Source organism: Pantherophis guttatus, chromosome 3, assembly GCF_059756535.1.
Source record: "Pantherophis guttatus breed Tessera chromosome 3, ASM5975653v1, whole genome shotgun sequence".
Classification (NCBI taxonomy): domain Eukaryota; kingdom Metazoa; phylum Chordata; class Lepidosauria; order Squamata; family Colubridae; genus Pantherophis; species Pantherophis guttatus.
The window spans coordinates 150,210,833-150,230,777 of NC_142065.1; the positions used below are offsets into that span (position 1 = coordinate 150,210,833).

At 41.3% G+C, this 19,945-nt stretch overlaps 1 protein-coding gene and 1 long non-coding RNA gene across 2 annotated transcripts in view; both read left to right on the forward strand.

The window, feature by feature from the left end:
- Window positions 1-2,921: 2,921 nt before the first annotated feature.
- Window positions 2,922-14,404, forward strand: LOC148114869 (uncharacterized). Its single transcript, XR_015733284.1, has 2 exons — window positions 2,922-2,988; window positions 11,081-14,404. It is a non-coding gene; the product is annotated as an uncharacterized LOC148114869 (long non-coding RNA).
- A 1,056-nt stretch (window positions 14,405-15,460) lies between these two features.
- RANBP9 (RAN binding protein 9) overlaps window positions 15,461-19,945 on the forward strand; it is a 41,732-nt gene continuing 37,247 nt past the window's right edge. The window contains exon 1 of the mRNA XM_034429223.3: window positions 15,461-16,520. Coding sequence (XP_034285114.1) covers window positions 16,073-16,520 — 448 coding nt within the window. The 5' untranslated portion in view covers window positions 15,461-16,072. The remainder of the gene's footprint in view (window positions 16,521-19,945) is intronic.

A 19,945-nucleotide genomic window follows, 5' to 3' on the forward strand; every position in this document is an offset into this window, starting at 1 on the left:
TCTATCCTAGTTTCACAGAAGTCCGAAGATAAAATAAGTTTAGGAGTGCAGTTGACTCTGTTGATTACGTACCTGTCTCCCAGCTGCGTGTCTTCAGTCCTGCCCGCACTGCTCGAGGTCTTAGCCGAACTGACGGTTGAGCTCCCCAACCTTATGGTTGTGGGAGATTTTAATCTCCCGTCAGCCGGTGAGACATCCGAGTTAGTTCGGGAGTTCATGGCCTCCATGGCGGCCATGGACCTGTCTCAAGTTGTACAGGGCCAACTCACAGCGGTGGACATACACTCGACCTGATTTTTGTCTCTGGGCAGTGGATAAATGCTTGGGGTAGGGGTGAACTTTCCATCCAACCCCTGTCATGGACCGACCATTCCCTCCTTAGGCTAGACTTCCCATCCGTCAACCCCCACTGCTGGGAGGTGAAACCGATTCGTTGATTCTGCCCCAGGCGCCTGATGGACCCTGATAGGTTCCTGACAGAGCTTGGAACATTTCCCACTGACCTATCCCGCGATTCACCAGAGGCCCTGGTAGACGCCTGGGAACGGGCTGCCACCGGGGCACTGGATCGAATCGCCCCTTTGCGGCCTCTCCGCCGACAGGGATCCCGGGTAGCTCCATGGTTTTCCATGGAGCTGCAGGAGATGAAGCGTCGGAAGAGACGCCTAGAGGGCTGTTAGAGATCGACCCGTTCCGAATCTGACCGAGCACAGTTAAGAACCTACATTAGGTCTTATCTTGTGGCATTGGCAGCGGCGAAATGTGACTATTTCGCTGCTCTCATTGTGTCTGCAGAAAACCGGCCAGCAGCCTTGTTCCAAGTGACCCGCTCCCTCCTCAATCGGGGCGAGGGAGGACCCCTTTCAAGGCAGTGCTGAGAATTTTGCACAGTTTCTGCAGGACAAAGTCGCTTAGATCCGGACGGGTTTGGACTCTGACTGGGCAGGATCCGACGAGGAAATGGGAGCTAGTCTTGAAGGTAATATCTGGGTTGACTTTGACCCTGTTTCCATAGTTGAAGTGGACAGGATTGGGGGTAGATTGGGGGCCTCCACATGTTTATTGGACCCATGTCCCTCCTGGCTTGTTGCGGCAACCAGGGAGGTGACTGGAGACTGGATCCAGGCGATTATCAACGCTTCTTTGAGGGATGGGGCCTTCCCTGCCGTACTTAAGGAGGCGGTGGTTCGTCCTCTCGTCAAGAAGCCTGTCCTGGATCCAGCCTCCCTGAACAACTTTTGTCCCATCTCCAACCTTCGCTTTATAGCGAAGGTTGTTGAGTCTGTGGTGGCCTATCAACTTCCACAATTCCTGGAGGAAGCGGATTGCCTGGACCCGTACCAGTCAGGTTTCAGGCGTGGACACAGCATGGAAACGGCATTGGTCGCCCTGGTGAATGATCTCTGGCGGGCCCGGGATGTTGGTTATTCCTCCATCCTGGTGCTACTTGACCTCTCCGCGGCTTTTGATACCATCGACCATGGTATCCTACTGCATCAGCTTCAGGGGTTGGGGGTGGGAGGCACTGTGTTACAGTGGTTGTCCTCCTACCTCTCGGGCCGTACGCAGTTTGTTTGGGCGCGGGGGCAGAGATCCTCCCCGAGGTCCCTCACTTGTGGGGTGCTGCAGGGGTCGGTTCTCTCCCCCTTGCTCTTTAACATCTATATGAAGCCGCTGGGTGAGATCATTCGGAGTTTCGGGGTGGGATATCATCAGTACGCTGATGATACTCAGCTTTACATCTCCACCCCGAACCAATCCAGGGATGCCCTTTCCATGATGTTCCAGTTCCTGGAGGTGGTACGGGTCTGGATGGGTCGGAACAGGCTCAGACTCAACCCCTCCAAGACTGAGTGGCTGTGGATGCCAGCATCTCCTGATCTAGTATCCCCATCTCTGCAGATGGGAGGGGAGTTGCTGACTCCCTCTGAAAGGGTTCTCAATCTTGGCGTCCTCCTTGATTCCCAGCTGTCCTTGGTAGATCAGCTGACGGCCGTGACAAGGGGGGCTTTTGCACAGGTTCGCCTGGTGCACCAGTTGCGCCCTTTCCTAGACATGAATGCCCTCCGTACAGTCACTCAAGCTCTCATTATCTCTTGTTTGGATTACTGTAATGCCTTCTACATGGGGCTGCCCTGGGGGTGCATTCGGAGGCTCCAGCTGGTCCAGAATGCGGCTGTACGGGTTGTTACGGGAGCTTCTCGTAACTCCCGTGTAACACCTCTCCTGCGCGAGCTACACTGGCTGCCGGTGGCCTTTCGGATCCGCTTCAAGGTGCTGGCTCTCGCCTATAAAGCCTTACATGGCACGGGCCCGGGGTACTTGCGGGACCACCTCCTACCAGCCTCCCATCACCCAGTGCGGTCGCATAGGTCTGCCCTCCTCCAGGTGCCATCGGCCAGACAATGTCGGCTGGTGGCCCCCAGATTGAGGGTGTTCTCGGTGGCCGCACCGACCCTCTGGAATGAATTACCCACCGAGCTCCGGACAGCCCCTGACCTCCGTTCCTTCCACAAAGATCTTAAGACCTGGCTTTTTACTCAAATCACCTGTTCTGGTTGGGTTTTTTTAGTTAACTCTGGGATTTTAAATTGGACTTTTAATGCTATTTAGTGATATTGTTTTTATTGTCATTTTATACTTGTGAGCCGCCCCGAGTCCTTCGGGAGAAGGGCGGCATATAAATTTTAATAAAATAAATAAATAAAAATAAAATTTATAAGAACCTGAACTCACTGTACTCTGTACACTGTACTCCAGTGTATCACTGGATGAGTACAACTACAATGTTTTATGTGCTTTCCAGCAATTACCTCCAACAATCATCAAGATCAGATATCACAGATTTGATAACCACATGAATGCAGAGATCTTTGTTTGTTGAAATCGGTTGATGGATAAGTTTGATTGTGTTTCATTTCATAGCAGTTGTTAAGGAAGAAGTGTGAATCTGCCAGAGGTGAGGGAAAGAAAAGCCTCACTGTAAAGGTACTTGATTTTTTTTTCTTGTCTCTGTACTCTTAGCAACTTTATGATAATGAGTCTGGGCATATTGCCAATTTAAGTCTTCATCTTTGAGTTTAAATGCTTGGTTTGAAATTGTTCATATATTTACTTGTAATAAGAGAGATGAACTACAATACTATCTCACCGAGAAGTCATGCAATTCTTTATTTCTTGGGGGGAGAAGTAAGGTTCTTTTCAGTTTTATAAGAACTAAACAACCTGTCTGCCATTGGGTTATTGTTTCAGAGATATTTTTTTTTACCTAAACACAGACATAGAATGACTACAGCTGGGCAAACAAGCATTGAGTGGGAATGACTTTCAACTTCCTGCTGGCATTCCCATTGAATTTTCTTATAGGAAGCTGGCAGGGAATAGTAGATGGAAGCAACATTCTCCCTTCCTTCCCCACTGTTCTTTTCTCCCTCCTGCCCTCCTCCTTCCTTCTCTCCCTTCCCCTTACTTTCTTTGTGGGTATTTTGTCATAAGAGAATCAGTGGGGAAGCTTGGAAGTTGCAAGTCCAAGGCTAACAGGCAGGTAACAGGTACACAAGAAATCCCATATATGTCAGGGATGACAGAGGTTGGGGAAAAGCACCTGGGGGGGGGAGTGGTTTAGGCTGGGAATGTGTGTGGGATTTCTTCCTCCCTCTTCCTTCCCTTTCCAGCATACAGGTAAGTGGCTGGTGCTGGGTGAGGAAAGGAGCAAGATGTAATGGAATGGCTGGGAAACTGTCATGAAACATTCAAAATGAGCATAAAATGACTGCCACAGCAGCCCAGCAGAGCTGAAGCAGCAGCAGTACTGAAGCAGCCACGATTTTTTCACATTTCATTCCCTCAGGAGTCATGAGTTTCTGATTTTAGACATATTTTGTAAGTTAGCCCATTTGAGGTACTTTGATTCAAAAATTGTTGCACCATTTTGTCCATTTAAATGTTTATTTATTTATTTATTTATTTATTAAATTTATATACCACCCTATTCCTGAGGGACTCAGGGCGGTGAACAGCGAATGATAAAAATACATGTAATACAAACGTTAATAAAAAAACCAATTAAAATATACTAAACACTCTGGTCCTAGATAATTCAAGACATCCCAGTTTAAAATAAAATCAAAAGCAATATAAAGGGAAAGTTAGGCCAGGCCGGCCTGCTGAAACAGGAATGTTTTGAGGGCACAGCGGAAAGTGCGCAGATCCGGAATCTTCTGTATCTCTGGGGGGAGCTCGTTCCAGATGGTGGGTGCCCTCACAGAAAAGGCTCTCCCCCTGGGGGCCGCCAGTCGACACTGTTTGGCTGACGGCACCCTGAGAAGCCCCTCTCTATGGGAGCGTACTGGGCGGTGAGAGGCTATTGGTGGCAGAAGGCGGTCTCGTAAGTACCCCGGTCCTAAGCCATGGAGCGCTCTAAAGGTGGTAACTAAGACCTTGAAGCGCACCCGGAAGACCACAGGGAGCCAGTGCAGCTCGCGCAGGAGGGGAGCCACATGGGAGCGCCATGCTGCTCCCATAACTTGTTCTAGAAACAAGACTTTTAATATTATATATTTAATAATAAAATTAAAATAATATTCTTTGTTATTTTAATTTCTTATAATCACATTTTTTTCTGTTAAGTATAGATTCTCTGCATATGCAATATATTGCTATTTGAATATTGATTTGAGTTCCTATGAAGGTTCCACATCTGTAAATAGTATTAGAAAATATGATAAATATTTAAATACTGTGAAGTTCATTACTAGATATTTATGAAATGATGCAGAGTATACAATGAATTGCTATTGGGAAAACAATGATAATTAATGGATGAAGTTAATATAAAAAGAGGTTCGAGAACCAAAAAACAAAATTTAATTTTAGCATATTTAAAATATGTTAAGGACAGATACTTTTTATCTACAGGAGACTCATTTAGTGGAATAGGATAAACCTTTATTAATGAAGTATAGAATGAATATAAATATTAATCTAGAAATGTTGTGTGGTACAAATTTACTTACAAATACTTCAATGACAGCTAAATATGTGGCTATTTTGTTTCAAAAAGGATTACCAATTGATGTGCAACAAATTATTATTGATGTAAGGAAGCAGGAACTGTAATAGCTTTGCTTAATATTTATGGACCTAATTTAGATTCTCTTATTATGTTCTGTCAATGTCTCCAATACATTCGAGTGCATTTATGATCAAGTGGTAATAGGAAGAGATTTTAAAAACATTAGATCCTGACCTGGATAAAAATACACTGCTATAGGGGGAAAAAGCATTAGTGAGGGAAACAATTAAGACCTAAAATATATGGAAGAAATAACTCTCTGAATGCCAGTAAAGAAACTTTGTCATACATCTCTACTCCGCTTTGGTTACTTAAAAAGTGATCTATTTTTTTTATTATTTTTTATTTATTTTTTTGAAAAAACTTTATTGAGTTTATAAAAAAAAACATAAATATATTAACATTTCCATTAATATCAGATGTGCAGTGATTTTAACTATATACAAAATATATTTCTGGTGACATTTCAAATTATTTTTGCTTTTATTTAACACACCTTTTTCTCTTTCTTTCATTTTATCATACATCCATTCATACCACCTTCCCCACACAGTATAATATAAAAGTGATCTATTTTTTATCACAACAGCCTGGCATAATCAACAGAATACAAAGACTAAGTATTGGGGGTGGGGGGGGGAGGAAAGGGTTCTCTTTGTCATCAGGCCCAAGAATTTTTCTTTACTGGTATGCAAAGAGAGCAATCTGTGGGTTCCCAGCCAAAAAAATACCAAGAGTCCCAAGTATTCCAAGAACAAAGAGTTATATAGATGAGGAAATGATACAGATTATCCAGATGTTGTAAATCATTAATAACATGATAGATGAAGGTACATGTTCAGATAAAATAGGGAGATGGAGTTCAACCTGGGAACACTGGTGCCTCTGCTTCACTGTAGAAGGTTTCCTGCTTACATTTGTATACCATCTACACAATTATATAAATATTCCTTAGATTGCTGCATTTTATCATGTCAATGGGATGACCTTTACTCTTCTACCAGGAAATGCCAAGTCTGAGATCTGTGGTCTACTATCGCTCAAGCCCAGAGCTTAATTTGAAACACAACACCTAACCCCTTGCAGGAAATAACAAGAAGTTCAACAAAATTCAATCCTAGTTTCTGTTTAGATGCTAGTAAATCTAAATTCAGTATACACAGGTGATGGTTTCAGGTTTGCAAAATCAGTATTTACTGCATTTGCCTTATTGGCCACCTAAAGTTTTAAATCACTTCCATAATATTATTGAAATATCTTTTTCCAGTTAACTTCTTAAATTTTCTGTGGGGTTATATTGTACTTTTTTATCTGGCAAATTCTGTTGGATGGAAAAAGCTGAGACCAACGTAAAACCATGAACTTCATAGCTGAAGTCTAAATATATTGCGCCATTTCTCCTTTGACAAGTTATACCCCAAACAAATAATAGTTTGTTGAATAAATCATGGTGATCAGGTTCACAGATATAGATTTGGCATGCAACTTACTATAAGCCAAAAGCAGAAAAATGGCAATATCAGTAGTGTTAGATGCAAACCAAGCCTACATGTCTGAAGTTGATTAGTACTAAATTATGCAGTATACATGTAAGCATACTTGTACTCTTCATGAGACTTTTTTCTTCTTCTGTTCAATTGCATCTGATTCTCAGAGACTGCAGTTTTCTGGGCAGAAGTGGTTTATTGAAAGAGCCATGTTGGCACAGTGGTTAGAGTGCAGTATTGCAGGCTAACTCACTGCTCACTGCCAGAAATTTGATTCTGACCGGCTCAAGGTTGACTCAGCCTTCCATCCTTTTGAGGTGGGTAAAATGAGGACCCTGATTGTTGGGGACAATATGCTGACATTTGTACACTGCTTAGAGAGGGCTGTAAAGCACTGAAGCAGTATTTAAGTTTTAAGTGCTATTGGTATTGCTATTATTGCCTCCTTTCTAGGGCTGCAAGAAAGTGACTAGCTTAAGGTCATTTCACTGGCTTTGTGCCTAAGACAGAACTAGAACTCATGGTCACCCAGTTTCATGCCCGATTCTTTCACCATTACACCAAACTGTTTCTCATTCATGAGACTTATTCTGTGGTAAATGTACAAAGGACTGCATTCTTGTTCTTAGGTAGTAGTCTCCTACCGTGTTTCCTCGAAAATAAGACCCTGTCTTATATTTTTTTGAACCCCAAAATAAGGGCTTGGCCTTATTTTTGAGGGGTCTTATTATTTTCGGGGAGCAGGAGGCCCTGGGCGGCCTGCACACTCACAGCTGGGAGTCCAGCAGAGAGAGGCTCCCTCTGTGTGCTGCCATCAAGCCCTTCCCCACCTGTGGTGTGTGGAACTCAAGTGGCCCGAAGGCGCCAAGCCACGCAAATGCCTCCCAGGCCTCACCACATCAACGTGGGCGGACTCTCCATGCGGGGCTGCAGCTCCCTTTGCCCGTCGCCGCCTCTGCCCCGGTTGCCTGCAAAGTGGAGAAGGGTGCCCGGCTAGAGGGGCCCTGCGATGTTTTAGGCCAACCAGCCAGAAGACTCAGCAACAGGCAGCTGGCCCAACCGGCATCCTCTCCACTTCCAGCGGCTTCCAGCCAAAGTTTGGAAGCCGCAGAGACGGAGTTTGGGGGAGAGACTGAACGACTTCTGCTGCTTTCCTTGTGTGCAGCCAGCAGCAGAAGCAGCAGAAATCTTTCTCTCACGGGACTCTTGCCCGTCCTCCCTTCTTCCTGCAGGCCCCACTTACTCTTCACAGGCGCCTGGCAGTGAGACACCGGGCAGCCGAGCCGAGGGCAGCCCTGACAGATGCAGCTCAGCTGGCCCGGCTACAGCCAGCGCTCCCTGCCCATGGCTGAGCTTGGTCCGCAGGGGGCTGGCCGTAAGAGAAGGAAGAAGAGACGGCAAGGGGAGCCCCGTCTTGCTCCATGCATCTCGCTTCTCCGCCACCCCACCTGCCACTCCCACTCGCCAGATTTGGGAAGCTGAATGTGCTGCCGCCACCCGGGAGGAAAAGAACATCAGAAATGGGCTCTCTTGCAGCGCCTCCTCTCTCTGAGTGGCAGCGGTGTGTCCGGTTCACTGAATCTGGCCTGCTGATCTCAGGCAGCAGAAGCTAAATTATAAAATTATTTCATATCATATTCACATGCCCCATATTATTTAGAGGCTAAAGGAGAAGCATTTGTTTTTGGACAAGGATAACCAGATTTCAGGAAAGTTGTCACACTATACTAGATCTAAATAAAAATAAACCCTTATGTTCAAAATAGCTTGTTTACAGTATACTTTTTAATGAATGATTGTCTAAACATAGTGGGCTACGATTAGATAGCAGATAGATGATGTGAGATAAAATGCTGAATAAATAGAACAATATATGAGAACAGGACATACTTAACACAATTTAAAACCACTATATATTTTAAAAATTTGCAATGTAAGCTCTTCTCCAAAAAATTAATCTTGGAAATAAAACATTTCCCTGTTAAACTGATTAAGAGGTCGACTTTAAAAAAAAAAACAAAGAAAGAAAGAACAAATAACACAAATAACATAGAACAATATGTTTTTTATTAAGTTACTTGGCATCATTTTTCTCTTTCCATGGCCTCACTGGTTTATTTTCCAGCCCTGAAATCTTTGGGATGACATGGAAGAATTAGGTCACTTGGCTCAAGAACACATTTATTGTTCAAGGCAAAATTGTTAGCTGAGTTTTAAATGCAAATTTATTATCCAATTGGATGGGAAAGCAAAAACAGATTTAGTCAGATCCAAGAGTGGTAACTATTAAGCATGTATGGGCTTATTAAGTTCAGTTATATGGTCCCAGCTTGAACTGCAGCAAAATAACCATTCTTTACATGCATAGGAAAGCAAATAGAAATTATTGCTTTACATAACTCGTTGTACTACAGGTAGTCCTCGATTTATGGCCACAACTCAGCCCAAAATTTCTATTGCTAAGCATGACAATTATTAAGTGAGTTTTGTCCTAGTTTACAATATTTTTTGCCACAGTTATTAAGTAAATCACTGCAGTTGTTAAGTGAATCATGCAGTCATTTAGCAAATATGGCTTCCCCCATTTACTTGGCTTGTTGGAAGCTGGCTGGAAATTGTTAACACAAGACCCTGGGACAATCATAAGTGTGGAAAACGGTCATAAGTCACTTCTTTTCAGTACCCTTGTAATTTCAAATGGTCACTAAACAAATGGTTTTAAGTCGAGGACTACCTGTACATGACAGTGAGACCATTATTTTCACTGTGTTTTGAAATCTAAAAATAAGATTATCCTTAGATGTCAGCAGCCCATCAAGCAGTCATATTATCAGCACTTCCCATCTTCTATTTTGTTTTAAAAGTGTGGCAGCTAGAAAGTCCTAAAACTCTTCTTTTTGTTTAAGTGGGAATGATCCTGTAGTGATGGTACAGGAGATACATAAACAAACTACTTGCATACTAGTTACTTAGAGGGATACAGTATTTACAGAAATATAAATCTTTAACAGCAGTGCTAGTTGAACATTACACAATGGGGAAGAAAAAATACTCCACTTTTATTACGTAATTCCTGAGTTGTGGACAAGATCCAGATTCAGATTTAAACTAGGCTTATTGAGATAATTAGGACTTGGACAAATCCCTTATTTCAATAAACTGCTCTGGACAACTATCAAAAATTGTGTGGCGGGAAGCCCAATGTTTAAAAATGCAAAAATAAAAAGAGGAAAGTATGTTACTAGTGCAAGACATTTCAAAACAACATATCTCAGAATAGTGTCTGTAGAATTAAAGTTTCCCTTTTTTAGTTATGAGTCTGATCTCTGTCTGCACATATCCTTTTATTGCTGTCTCTTGTGGACATAAACAATTTCCTAAGAGAATAGCATTGCATTAAGTAATCCTTTCATTGCTGTCCATCAAATTTATAAGGTGGGGGAAAAATCTCTCTTCATTAGAGGCTATGAATGAAAATGTTTGCAATGTTCTTAAAGGGGATCCAAGTCAATCTAAAAATAACTGAGAAGATTGGGTGGTTGTTTTTTTTTTTGTTGTTCTGCATTACAGGAATACTCTCCTTAATACTCTTGCTTGACAAGATACTCTTTTCCATTCAGACAGAAGGGTACCATTGCCTATACAATTTTAGAACAGCACTGACCCGTAACAAAATGTATCTAGAAAAATAGTTAATCTTGTCTGTAGATGCATCAGTGTAGTTTTTAATGGCATTTGCTTTATCCTGTTGACAGCACCTTGGCTCCTTGTCATACTGTTACCTGGCATATATAGACCCACATGTAAAGATAAATTAGTTTCATTGGTATCTACAGAAGTAGACCCATAAGAAAACAATTTTGAAATGGTTTCTTCCTTTGATCCCAAGTTGTAATTGCCAACAGTCTAATATAAGAGGCTGCTTGAACAAATTAGGGCAATGAAAGACTAAGTGCTGCTGATTATATGGAATGCTGAAAACAACTCTCCTCACAATACTTGCTTTCTTACATACAGTCTTTCTGGGGACTTCAGTGCAAGAACTATTACGGTTTATTTAAATGAGACAAAACCAATGCTTTGTTTTAAAGAAATGTTTAATGTGGAATATTAACAGTTTCATTATTTATCTGATGTTCCCCTGCTTTTGTCCCTCTGGAATTCAAGATGGCATTCTTTCCTTCGTTCCTTTGTATTTGGTGTAAGTACTTCACAAGGGATACGACATCTGTTAACATGGGGTCAGACATTATTGGTTTGCAGATGAAACCTAGTTATATATCTTGACCCAGGCTGAACAGGAGATATGAGAGAGGTCATATCCCGGTGCCTACTGACTGTTGGGATGTAGATGGGGAAGAACAAACTCAGCCTTAATCTGAGCAAGACAAAGAAGCTGTGGATACAGAAATGTTCTGATTTCACGGATATTCAACCTATGGTTCTGCATGGGGCTTCTCTATGGGGCTGCACTCTTTCTTGCAGAAATGGTTTGTAATCTAGACCTCTTGATTCACAGAACAAGTGGCAGCTGCTGATAAGGAGGTTTTTGCAGTTATCTTGTGCCAGTCACAACCATTCCTGGAACATCCCTGACCTTGTAGCAATCACTCATGTCTTCGACATCTCTGTTTGGATTAGTATAATTCACTAAAGAGGTTTTGCCCTTGGAGACAACTTTAAACTTCCAAGTGGTCCTGAATGCATCTGGCTCCAATAGTGATGGAGTATGGAAGCTACCCCATGTACAGTGTTTTTCCGGTGAGACCGGTCTATCAGGACAACCTAGTCTACCCAAATATAAGACAGAGCATACTGTCTCCACTTTCACCTTTCAGTCCCAATCTAGGTGCCTATGCAGGCAGTCACTTTCGCAACAAACTAAATATAAATTCTACCCCATGTACAGTTACAGTCTGCTTCATTGCACGGTTATTAGTTTACACTGATTATTAATTTGCTTTCAGCTGTAGTAAGAAGGCACCAGTTGTCACCTTTAAAGCTCTACATGGCTCAAGAGCGGTATATGAAGTCACATTTTTCAGTGATTTCTGCATAACCAATAATATTAGATAGAGGAGACTCTCTGCAGGTCTCTTCTTTAAGGAATGTCAAAAGCCCAAAGTGAAGGCTTCTCAATGGCAGCCCCTTTTCCAAAATCAAATTAGCACCCACCTTGTTATGTTTTAGGAAAGCCACTATATCCTGGCTTTTCAAGACAATCCTTTGGGTGGAACTGTTAGGAACTATAATCCCCCCATCCTGAGTTTCTAATCTGTTTGCTCCTTGTGTGCCAAACTTTTTGTAATTTCAACTGCAACTTTTATTTTTAACCTCTTTTATAACAAGAAAATATAAGATGTTCAGTGTCTTGGATTGGGGTAACATAAATATGCCTCATTAATTCAGTAAACATGTCTCTCTATTAAGCTTTTGTTAAAGATAAGAGTTTTCCTGTTTATAGTAGTAAGGGAAAATGCTGCAATATTAAGTTCATGCATTCCCCAAGTCCCCATTTCAACATGTTGTTTGAACCCAGCCATTTGGATTGCAATCCACAGTTTACAATAGCACTTGACTTTGGTTTATTTTGTATGTTGTGGTTAATCATGGTTTAGTATGATAAGCAAGACTGTCCATTATTATCTGAGAAAGAATTCTAAACTGAAGATAGTAGTTTTCTAGTTTTCCCATGTAATTTCTACTTGTCCAGGACTAAATTGTGAAAGCCAAGCTTTCAAATAGCCTGTCATCAAATCAGAGCATAGTGATGTAGCACAAATAATTACAAGCTTCAACTTGTAACTGTGAGGTTCCAGTCTATTCACAAGATAGTCAAACTCCCAATTTATTGAAAATATGAATGGAATGGCAAAAGAAAATAACGAAAATAAACAATGTTGTTGCCTTATGTGCTATAAAGTTGGCACTGTACTTGTGCAGTGGAAGGATAATAATGGTTCCTGTGTGTTAAATTACATCATTCTACTAAAGCAGATTCTCCATTATTTTCTCCAGTATGATGCTATCCAAAAATGTTCAGAAGAATGTGGAAGGAATTGGAGTTCTATATATCTGGGTGGTCATCAAGATTAGGAATGCTAGAAAACTATTTAATTTATAAACTTCAAAGATAAAAATATAGAATGAGAATGTTACTTTTAAAGTGTAGTATTCTCTTCTCTATTTTTACATAACTTGCCCATTCTATGGATTTTTAATAGGTAAAGCCCATTTCTACAAGCAGACAATATTTATAACTTTTTAAGTCCTGAACACAAATCCAGGCATGTTAAATTAAATTAAAACCAAGCATTATACAACATGTATTGTTAAGAAACATTCTCACAATGCCAAAAAAAAATCTATTTAGAATTCCTCATCCACACAGTCTATCGGTCCTGGCAGCAGTGTCAGGTACTGATAAGGGGAAATGATGATTATAATCTACTTTTAATTCTTAAATAAGGATGTACAATACACAGTGTTCAAAGCTTGCTACCATATTGAAAATTTTAATTTTATAAAAGAGGCAAATTATTAAATATGTTAGATAGAATTGTATTTACTTAATTTAAAACAAATTGCATTTTATCTTACTGTTTGCATGCCATTCAAAGCCACATACAGTTCTTGGTTCAAAAAAGTACCGGTATTTAAACTTAGATGTCTTAAACATTCCACGATTCTAGATTTTTCATACCTTTGATCTGTAAGTTTTCAAATCAGTATGAAATAACAGAAGATATAAGACTTCTATATTTGCCATGCAACTGGCAAATCAACATTAAAAATATGGTAATTCTGATATTCTACAGAAAAATATATCTGAAAGGTATTCAGTCTTCAGATATGGACTCAGCTACAAATGGCTTTTCAGAAAGTCAGATGGCTATGCAAAAGTTTACTAATATAGGGCAAATTTCTGCAAAGTAATAATTCTATATACAGCAACTGTGAGATAGAATATGTACATACTATGATTTAAAAGCCAGTCTGCATGGATCAAGACTTTTTATTCCTTTCCTTTTAATAAAAAACTAGAATTTAAGTACTTTAAGTACCGTAGATTATGTTTTTTAACTGCAGAAAGCAGGATCATTTTGCAGTACCTAGAGAACATGTTTCTCCATTACTTGTAAATAAGGGATTGCATTTGTTTTTAAAATTATAGAATTAACCCACCCATCTACTGCATTTATAAACAAAGCCACCAAAAAAGATTAGTGCTTTGTACTAAACTCTAGATAATTAACTAAATCATGTTTCTCCCAAACTTTAAATAAATTACCTCAATAATAGTCCTGAGGATCTTTTGCTAACGAGATTAAATCAAGTAATTTAATGTGGACTAAGCAACAGCTAGAACAGGCTGAAACCTGATATACAAATAGTAGTCAAGAATACTGATTTGCTGAAAAACTATCAGAAATTATTCACATGAAAGTCAGCCTTCTGTGGCTCAGGTATATTTGCATATGATGCATCCCTGAACCATAGGCAAAATGCTTTATTATATTACGAAAATATGGTAAAATACTTGTTAATTGACAAAACCAACTGTTAATATGACTCCATTTCTTTTTCTCTGTTTTATGAAGGTTTAAATGCAAATGTTTGATGGTATCACTATTCATTCTATATGTACTGTTTTTATTCTGCCAAATTCAAAATAATGATATAAAGGACTTCCATGTATCCAGTCAGATTTAAATCCAGATTATCCAGTGTCATGTGCATTTTGTTTATAACCCATTGTGTTAAAGATAAATATAGTTATCTGACTTTCCTGAATTATTATCCAAGTACCATCTTTCATTAAATAAATGTATGTGATAGACGACGCTTTCTCTTATGTTGTTATTGTATTGTAATTATTTTAAGGCAGCTTTAAGATACATGTACTTTTTCTCATAAAAATACTTTGCACAATATATCAACGTGGACATGTATTTATATTACACTTAATTTTACTTAACAGTAATATAAATTTGATATGAATCAATTATTGAGGAAGGCTTTTCTTCATTAAATGTTTTCAGGCAGAAGTTGGAAAGCCATCTCTTGTGAATGTTTCAGTTTGGTTTCCTTCACAAAACGGGGGTGCATCCAGTGGCCAAGTGTTAGTTCCAATTTTTTCTGGGCTTTTTCAAAGTTACCTAGTCAGCTACTGTGAAAATTTATACTAGAAAGGCCTGCAGTCCAAACCAGCATTTTTTTTTCCTTTTGTTTTTAATTCTATGCATGCTCACTACCATCCTAGCCATTTGGGAGAAGACCTACTGAACACAGCAGGCCAAGATGAACTGATTTCTATCTGGCAGTGACACTAATCAGCATATTTAATTTTGCTCAAAATAGCGCCTATTTATTCCAATCGCACTTCCACAAAAATCCAACAACTGATTGCCACTATCCCTTGGCGCCTTGTGCCTATTGCTGGACACAACGGCAACTGTAACGGAGTAATTCAAACAGGCATTAAATGTCTTGGCATGCCTATAAGGGGCTACCCGATTTGACCTGCCAAAATCCAGATGGCCGCTATACGGCAGCAAGGAGAGATCGAAATCCCTCATTCGTTCCTGTTGTGATTGAGAGTGACAGTGTGTGTGTGTGAGAGAGAGAGAATGATATAGTGACAGAGACTGTGTGTGTGAGAGAGACAAAATGAAAGTGAGATTGTGTGTGTGTGTGAATGAGTTACGTCGCAGCCTCCCTCTCCTGTTTTGCGACATCGCGGGGCGAGGAAGCCGGTCAGCTCTGCTGGTTGCCGCCTGGCCCATCTGCAACTCCAGGCCCGCCAGCCCACTTCCTCCCTCGTTCCTTTCGCCCGCCCCCCCGTCGCTAGCGGGGCAACCGGCACGGACCCTCGCCGTCGTCCCCTCACGCACTCCGTGTCACTGGCAGGCAAGAGCTTCCTCTCAGCTTTGCCACGCCGCTCAGCTGATTGAGGAGCACGTTCGGAAGCGGCGGCGGCGGCAACTGCTGCCACTGCTGAGTTTAGGAGTACAGGAGCACTCCGGCAGCGGCGGCGGCGGCAGCAGCAGGAGCAGCCGCCGCCGCCCGAAGGCTCGCGGCGCAGTAAGCGACAAAGCCAGAGTTCCCGTCTCCCGTTCCCTTTCGCGTCACACGCGCGGGCGCGCGCGTACCGGCGCGCGCAGGCTCCCGAACTTTAGGCCGCCCGACTCGCCCGCCTCCCCGCGCGCGCCTGCACGCACAACATATACACATATACAGACACACACACCTCAGCGCGCGCCCGCGCACCCCCGCTCGTCATCACCTTCGTCGTTTCCAATCCCTTTCTCGTAGTCGCGCGAGCTTCCACAGCCGAGTCGCCTCCGCCTCCTCCGCCGTCGCCTCCCCCCCCCTCCCCTCCGGTTGTGTGGCTCCCGTGCTCTCCGCATCTCGGACTGTCACTCCGGTGAGAGGTTGTTCGCATAAACCCCCGTTCTAAAAGACCTTCGCTTCCTTCGAGAGAGAAAGAGACAGAGAGACCAAGGCCGGCATGTCCGGACAACAGCCGCAACAACTGCCGGCGACGGCTCCTCTGGCGCCGAGCAACCCGAGTCCCTCGCCGGCCTCGGCCGCGCTTCTCCTTCACCCGCCGCCGCCGCCGCCGCCACCGCCGGCCACTTCGGCCCCGCCGCCGCCTCCTCCTCCGCCCGCCGTAGCGGCGGCGGCCACGACGACGACGACGACGGCGGCAACAACAGTCTCGCCTGTCTCCTCAGCTGGGCCCATGTCTGCCGGGAGCGGCAGTAGCGCCCCGGCCCCTTTCCCTCACTGCGGCGATCCAGCCCTCAACGAGCAAGAGAAAGAGCTCAAGCGGCGCCTTAAGCGGCTCTATCCGGCCGTGGACGAGCAGGAAACGCCGCTCCCTCGCTCTTGGAGCCCGAAAGACAAATTCAGCTACATCGGCCTCTCACAGAACAACCTGCGTGTCCACTACAAAGGTGAGGGGGTGGGGGAAGGTGAGGGGGCGACGGACAAGGCCGAGGCCAGCCCGCTTCGCTCTCCGGCCTTCCCTCCGGCAGAGAGGGGGAGAGAGAGAGACGCCCAAGGCAGGCAGCCGAGCAGATTGTGTGACAGGATGGTCGACAGGAGTGCCGGAGGCCGGAGGTTGTCGACCTCTTCCACTGTCTAGAGAACGAAACCCCGACCCGAGTATTTCCAGGTCGACCCCCGCCCCTAAAACATCCACCCCGGTTCGGCCAGCAAAGCCCCCCCCCACATACCTCCCAACCCCCCTTGGCACCCGCCGCTGTCGATGGACGACACCCCGCTTCTTCGTGCATCATTTTTTGTTTCCACCTTCAGCAGACAATACTGACGCCACCACACAGTGTCTCTCCGTTGCCCACTTCCCAAAAAGACCGAATGGCATCTTCTTTCTCCCTTCTGACAATCAACCCTGTTTTTGACGCCTTTTGTTTTGTTTTGGTGGTTTTTTTGTGTGTTTATTATTTTTTTTGTTCTGCGCTCTCCCTTGATTTCCTTTCTGCCCCATCTATCTTCACCTTCCGTAACTTCGTTCCTCTCCACCGGATTAAGAGCAATCGGGCCTGTTCTTTTAAGGGAACTAGGCCTGGGATTAGCTTCTTTTTAAACCTGATACTCCATCTCTAAAAAAACAAACCCATCCCTGGTTTTCTTTTCTTAACCTGGGAGGAAACGTTTTAGAAGCAATCGATGGGGGGGGGGGAGGAGAAATGTTAAAAAATAGAACAACAGGAAACAAATCTCATTGGGTCCTCTTGAGAAAAAGTTAGGAAGCTAAGTGGACTCCCTCTCAGCTTCGGTTTTTTTTTTCTTCATCTTCCAAATATTGGGATGCTTGGATGAGCCTTTATTTTCTGATTGTGGGTGATGTGGGGAGAAGGAATATATAAAGTGTCATTTTCTTCAGAAGTGATTATTTCTCTTGTTGAATAACAACTTGGGGTCAGGGGAGGAGAAAGCAAGTCAGTCAGTGTGACGTGTCCAATTAAAAATAACCGGTTAGGGCAAGAAATATGTTTGTTTAGCAATAGAGTAAAGGTCAGCAGAAGTTGGAAGAATAAATGTAAAACTTTTAAACAGGTAAAAATGAAGAAAGAAAACCTTTGTTTTGTACATTCATCCTGCATGATGGTAAACATTAGCTGCAATATTGGCTAATGAAAAATTAATTGCTTCAAATTTGTTTCTAATACATGTTGAATTTATCTTCCTTCTTCTGATGTTAATATCAGGAAGTAAAGAGGCAAAAACTGATGTACAACAGAAGCTATATTTTCTGTTGTGCTGAAATCATTTGGGACAGTTCATGTTTCCTTCTGCATTTTAGATTTATACATGTACACACACTCCACACATACATTCATTCATCTAAAATGGAATAGGAAAGCAAGATAGACTTAAATGAAGCAAGATAAAAAAGAAGACAACTGATTATTGTAGGAAAAGACTCATCTATTCTTAACTTCTGAACTTATGAAGCACAGGCTTTGGAAAAAATTATGCTTGTGTGTATGTATGTATGTATATATGTGTGTGTGTGTGTGTGTACACACACACACACACACACACCGAAACAGGAGCATTTTGCCTAGAATGCAGAAAAATGAAAACAAATAAGGATCTATTATGTATAGCTTCTGATTTATAGCTTAGTACACAGAAAATATGAAATTCTCAATATTTAGATATCAGCATGCATCTTTCACAAAAAGTGGTACAGTGTCCTGATATGCTGACAGTCCCTTTAAGCACTTGAAGAAGTTTCTTTGTTTTGATGCTGAATTCCTACATCGTGAAATAATATTTTTAAGTTCAAGCATAAATATTTAGATAGGAGTTTGGAGTTTTCCAAGCCAAGTTTTTCTTTGGATGACTCTTTTGTATGTTGTATGGTAGTACTATAGTGCATATTTGAAATATGTAACAATTTAATGATTCAAAGATAAAGTACTAAACTATCACTAACCTAAATGAGAATGATGTTCGAGCTTACATATTTCTTTATCCCTGTGAGAAAGACTATAAGTCATTGCCTCCATTTATATTAATTGCAACTTTTTATATCATCAAAGGCCAAATCAACTTGTGTCTATCTTAGTTATGACCAGAAATATTCAGAATTTGAGAGAGTTGTGAATCTATCCTCACTTACCATAATCATACTATAGGATTTGGGAGAGATGCTAAACTGCAGATAAACTAAAATAGTAACGGATGGTTTTGAGTTCCTTGCACCCTTGCTGAACAATGAGTTGATAGTAAGGGGGAAGATAGAGGCTAAAATTGTTGGGTTAACCATGATTTATGTACTGTTAAGTCTGAAAAGTGCTTAACTTCCTATGGATTTGAGCATTGAGTTAATATGCTCATTATGATTTGCATTGTTAATCAGGAAATATACTTTGAGAATAATTTGCAGCTATTCCATATTCTTTATTTTATTTTGTATAATGCTTTTTGTGTAATATTTTATTAATATAGTATGTAGTTTGGCTTAATATAAAAGTATAATAGTGGTTTATTTCTTTTTCTGCAATGCTCAAAAATAGTTTCAGTTCAGAAAATTTAGATTGAGCTGATTTCACCTATAGAGAAATAGAAATAAAACTACATAATTCATTATTCATAACTATGAATCATTAATAATTACTGTAATTCAAACATAGATTTAATGACTTGAGGATCTATATAGAGAAGAATATTGAAGATTTGACTATATAGATACCTTTTGAATTTTTTCTTAGAAAAAGTATACTTGGAGAGATAAAATGAAAAATCATTTCAGTTCAAACAGGTATTAAGTCCCAAAGAGACAATTGGCGAGGTCATCTTTTCCAGTCTTAGGTAAAATTCTCAAATATAAAGAATAATTCTTCATGCAGACAGTTTTGCTGTATAAACTACATTATGCACCAAGACAAATTCCTTGTATGTCCAATCACTCTTGGCCAATAAAAAAAATCTATTCTATTCTATTCTATTCTATTCTATTCTATTCTATTCTATTCTATTCTATTCTATTCTATAGTAGTGTGAAACACCATATATTAAAAGGTAATGGAAAAAGATATTTAGAAAACTTGTGTAACAACTAAAAACTAGAAAATGAAGGATTAACTTATTTAGAAGAGGAAGGCATTGTATTTTTATATATAATAACATTTTGAATAAGTTCAATAATAAATTTAGCTGTTTTGTTATTAGTTACATAAACTTAGCATTTTAAAACTATAATAAATGTTCCACTAAACTATAAGTAGATTTTTCAAAGTGATTCTACAGTAATAAGATTATGTGGGAACCACACAAACTGTTTTTCTATAAATGTCTCTACTAATTTTCAGATAGCTGAAATGCAACTGCTCTTGATTAAAACCAT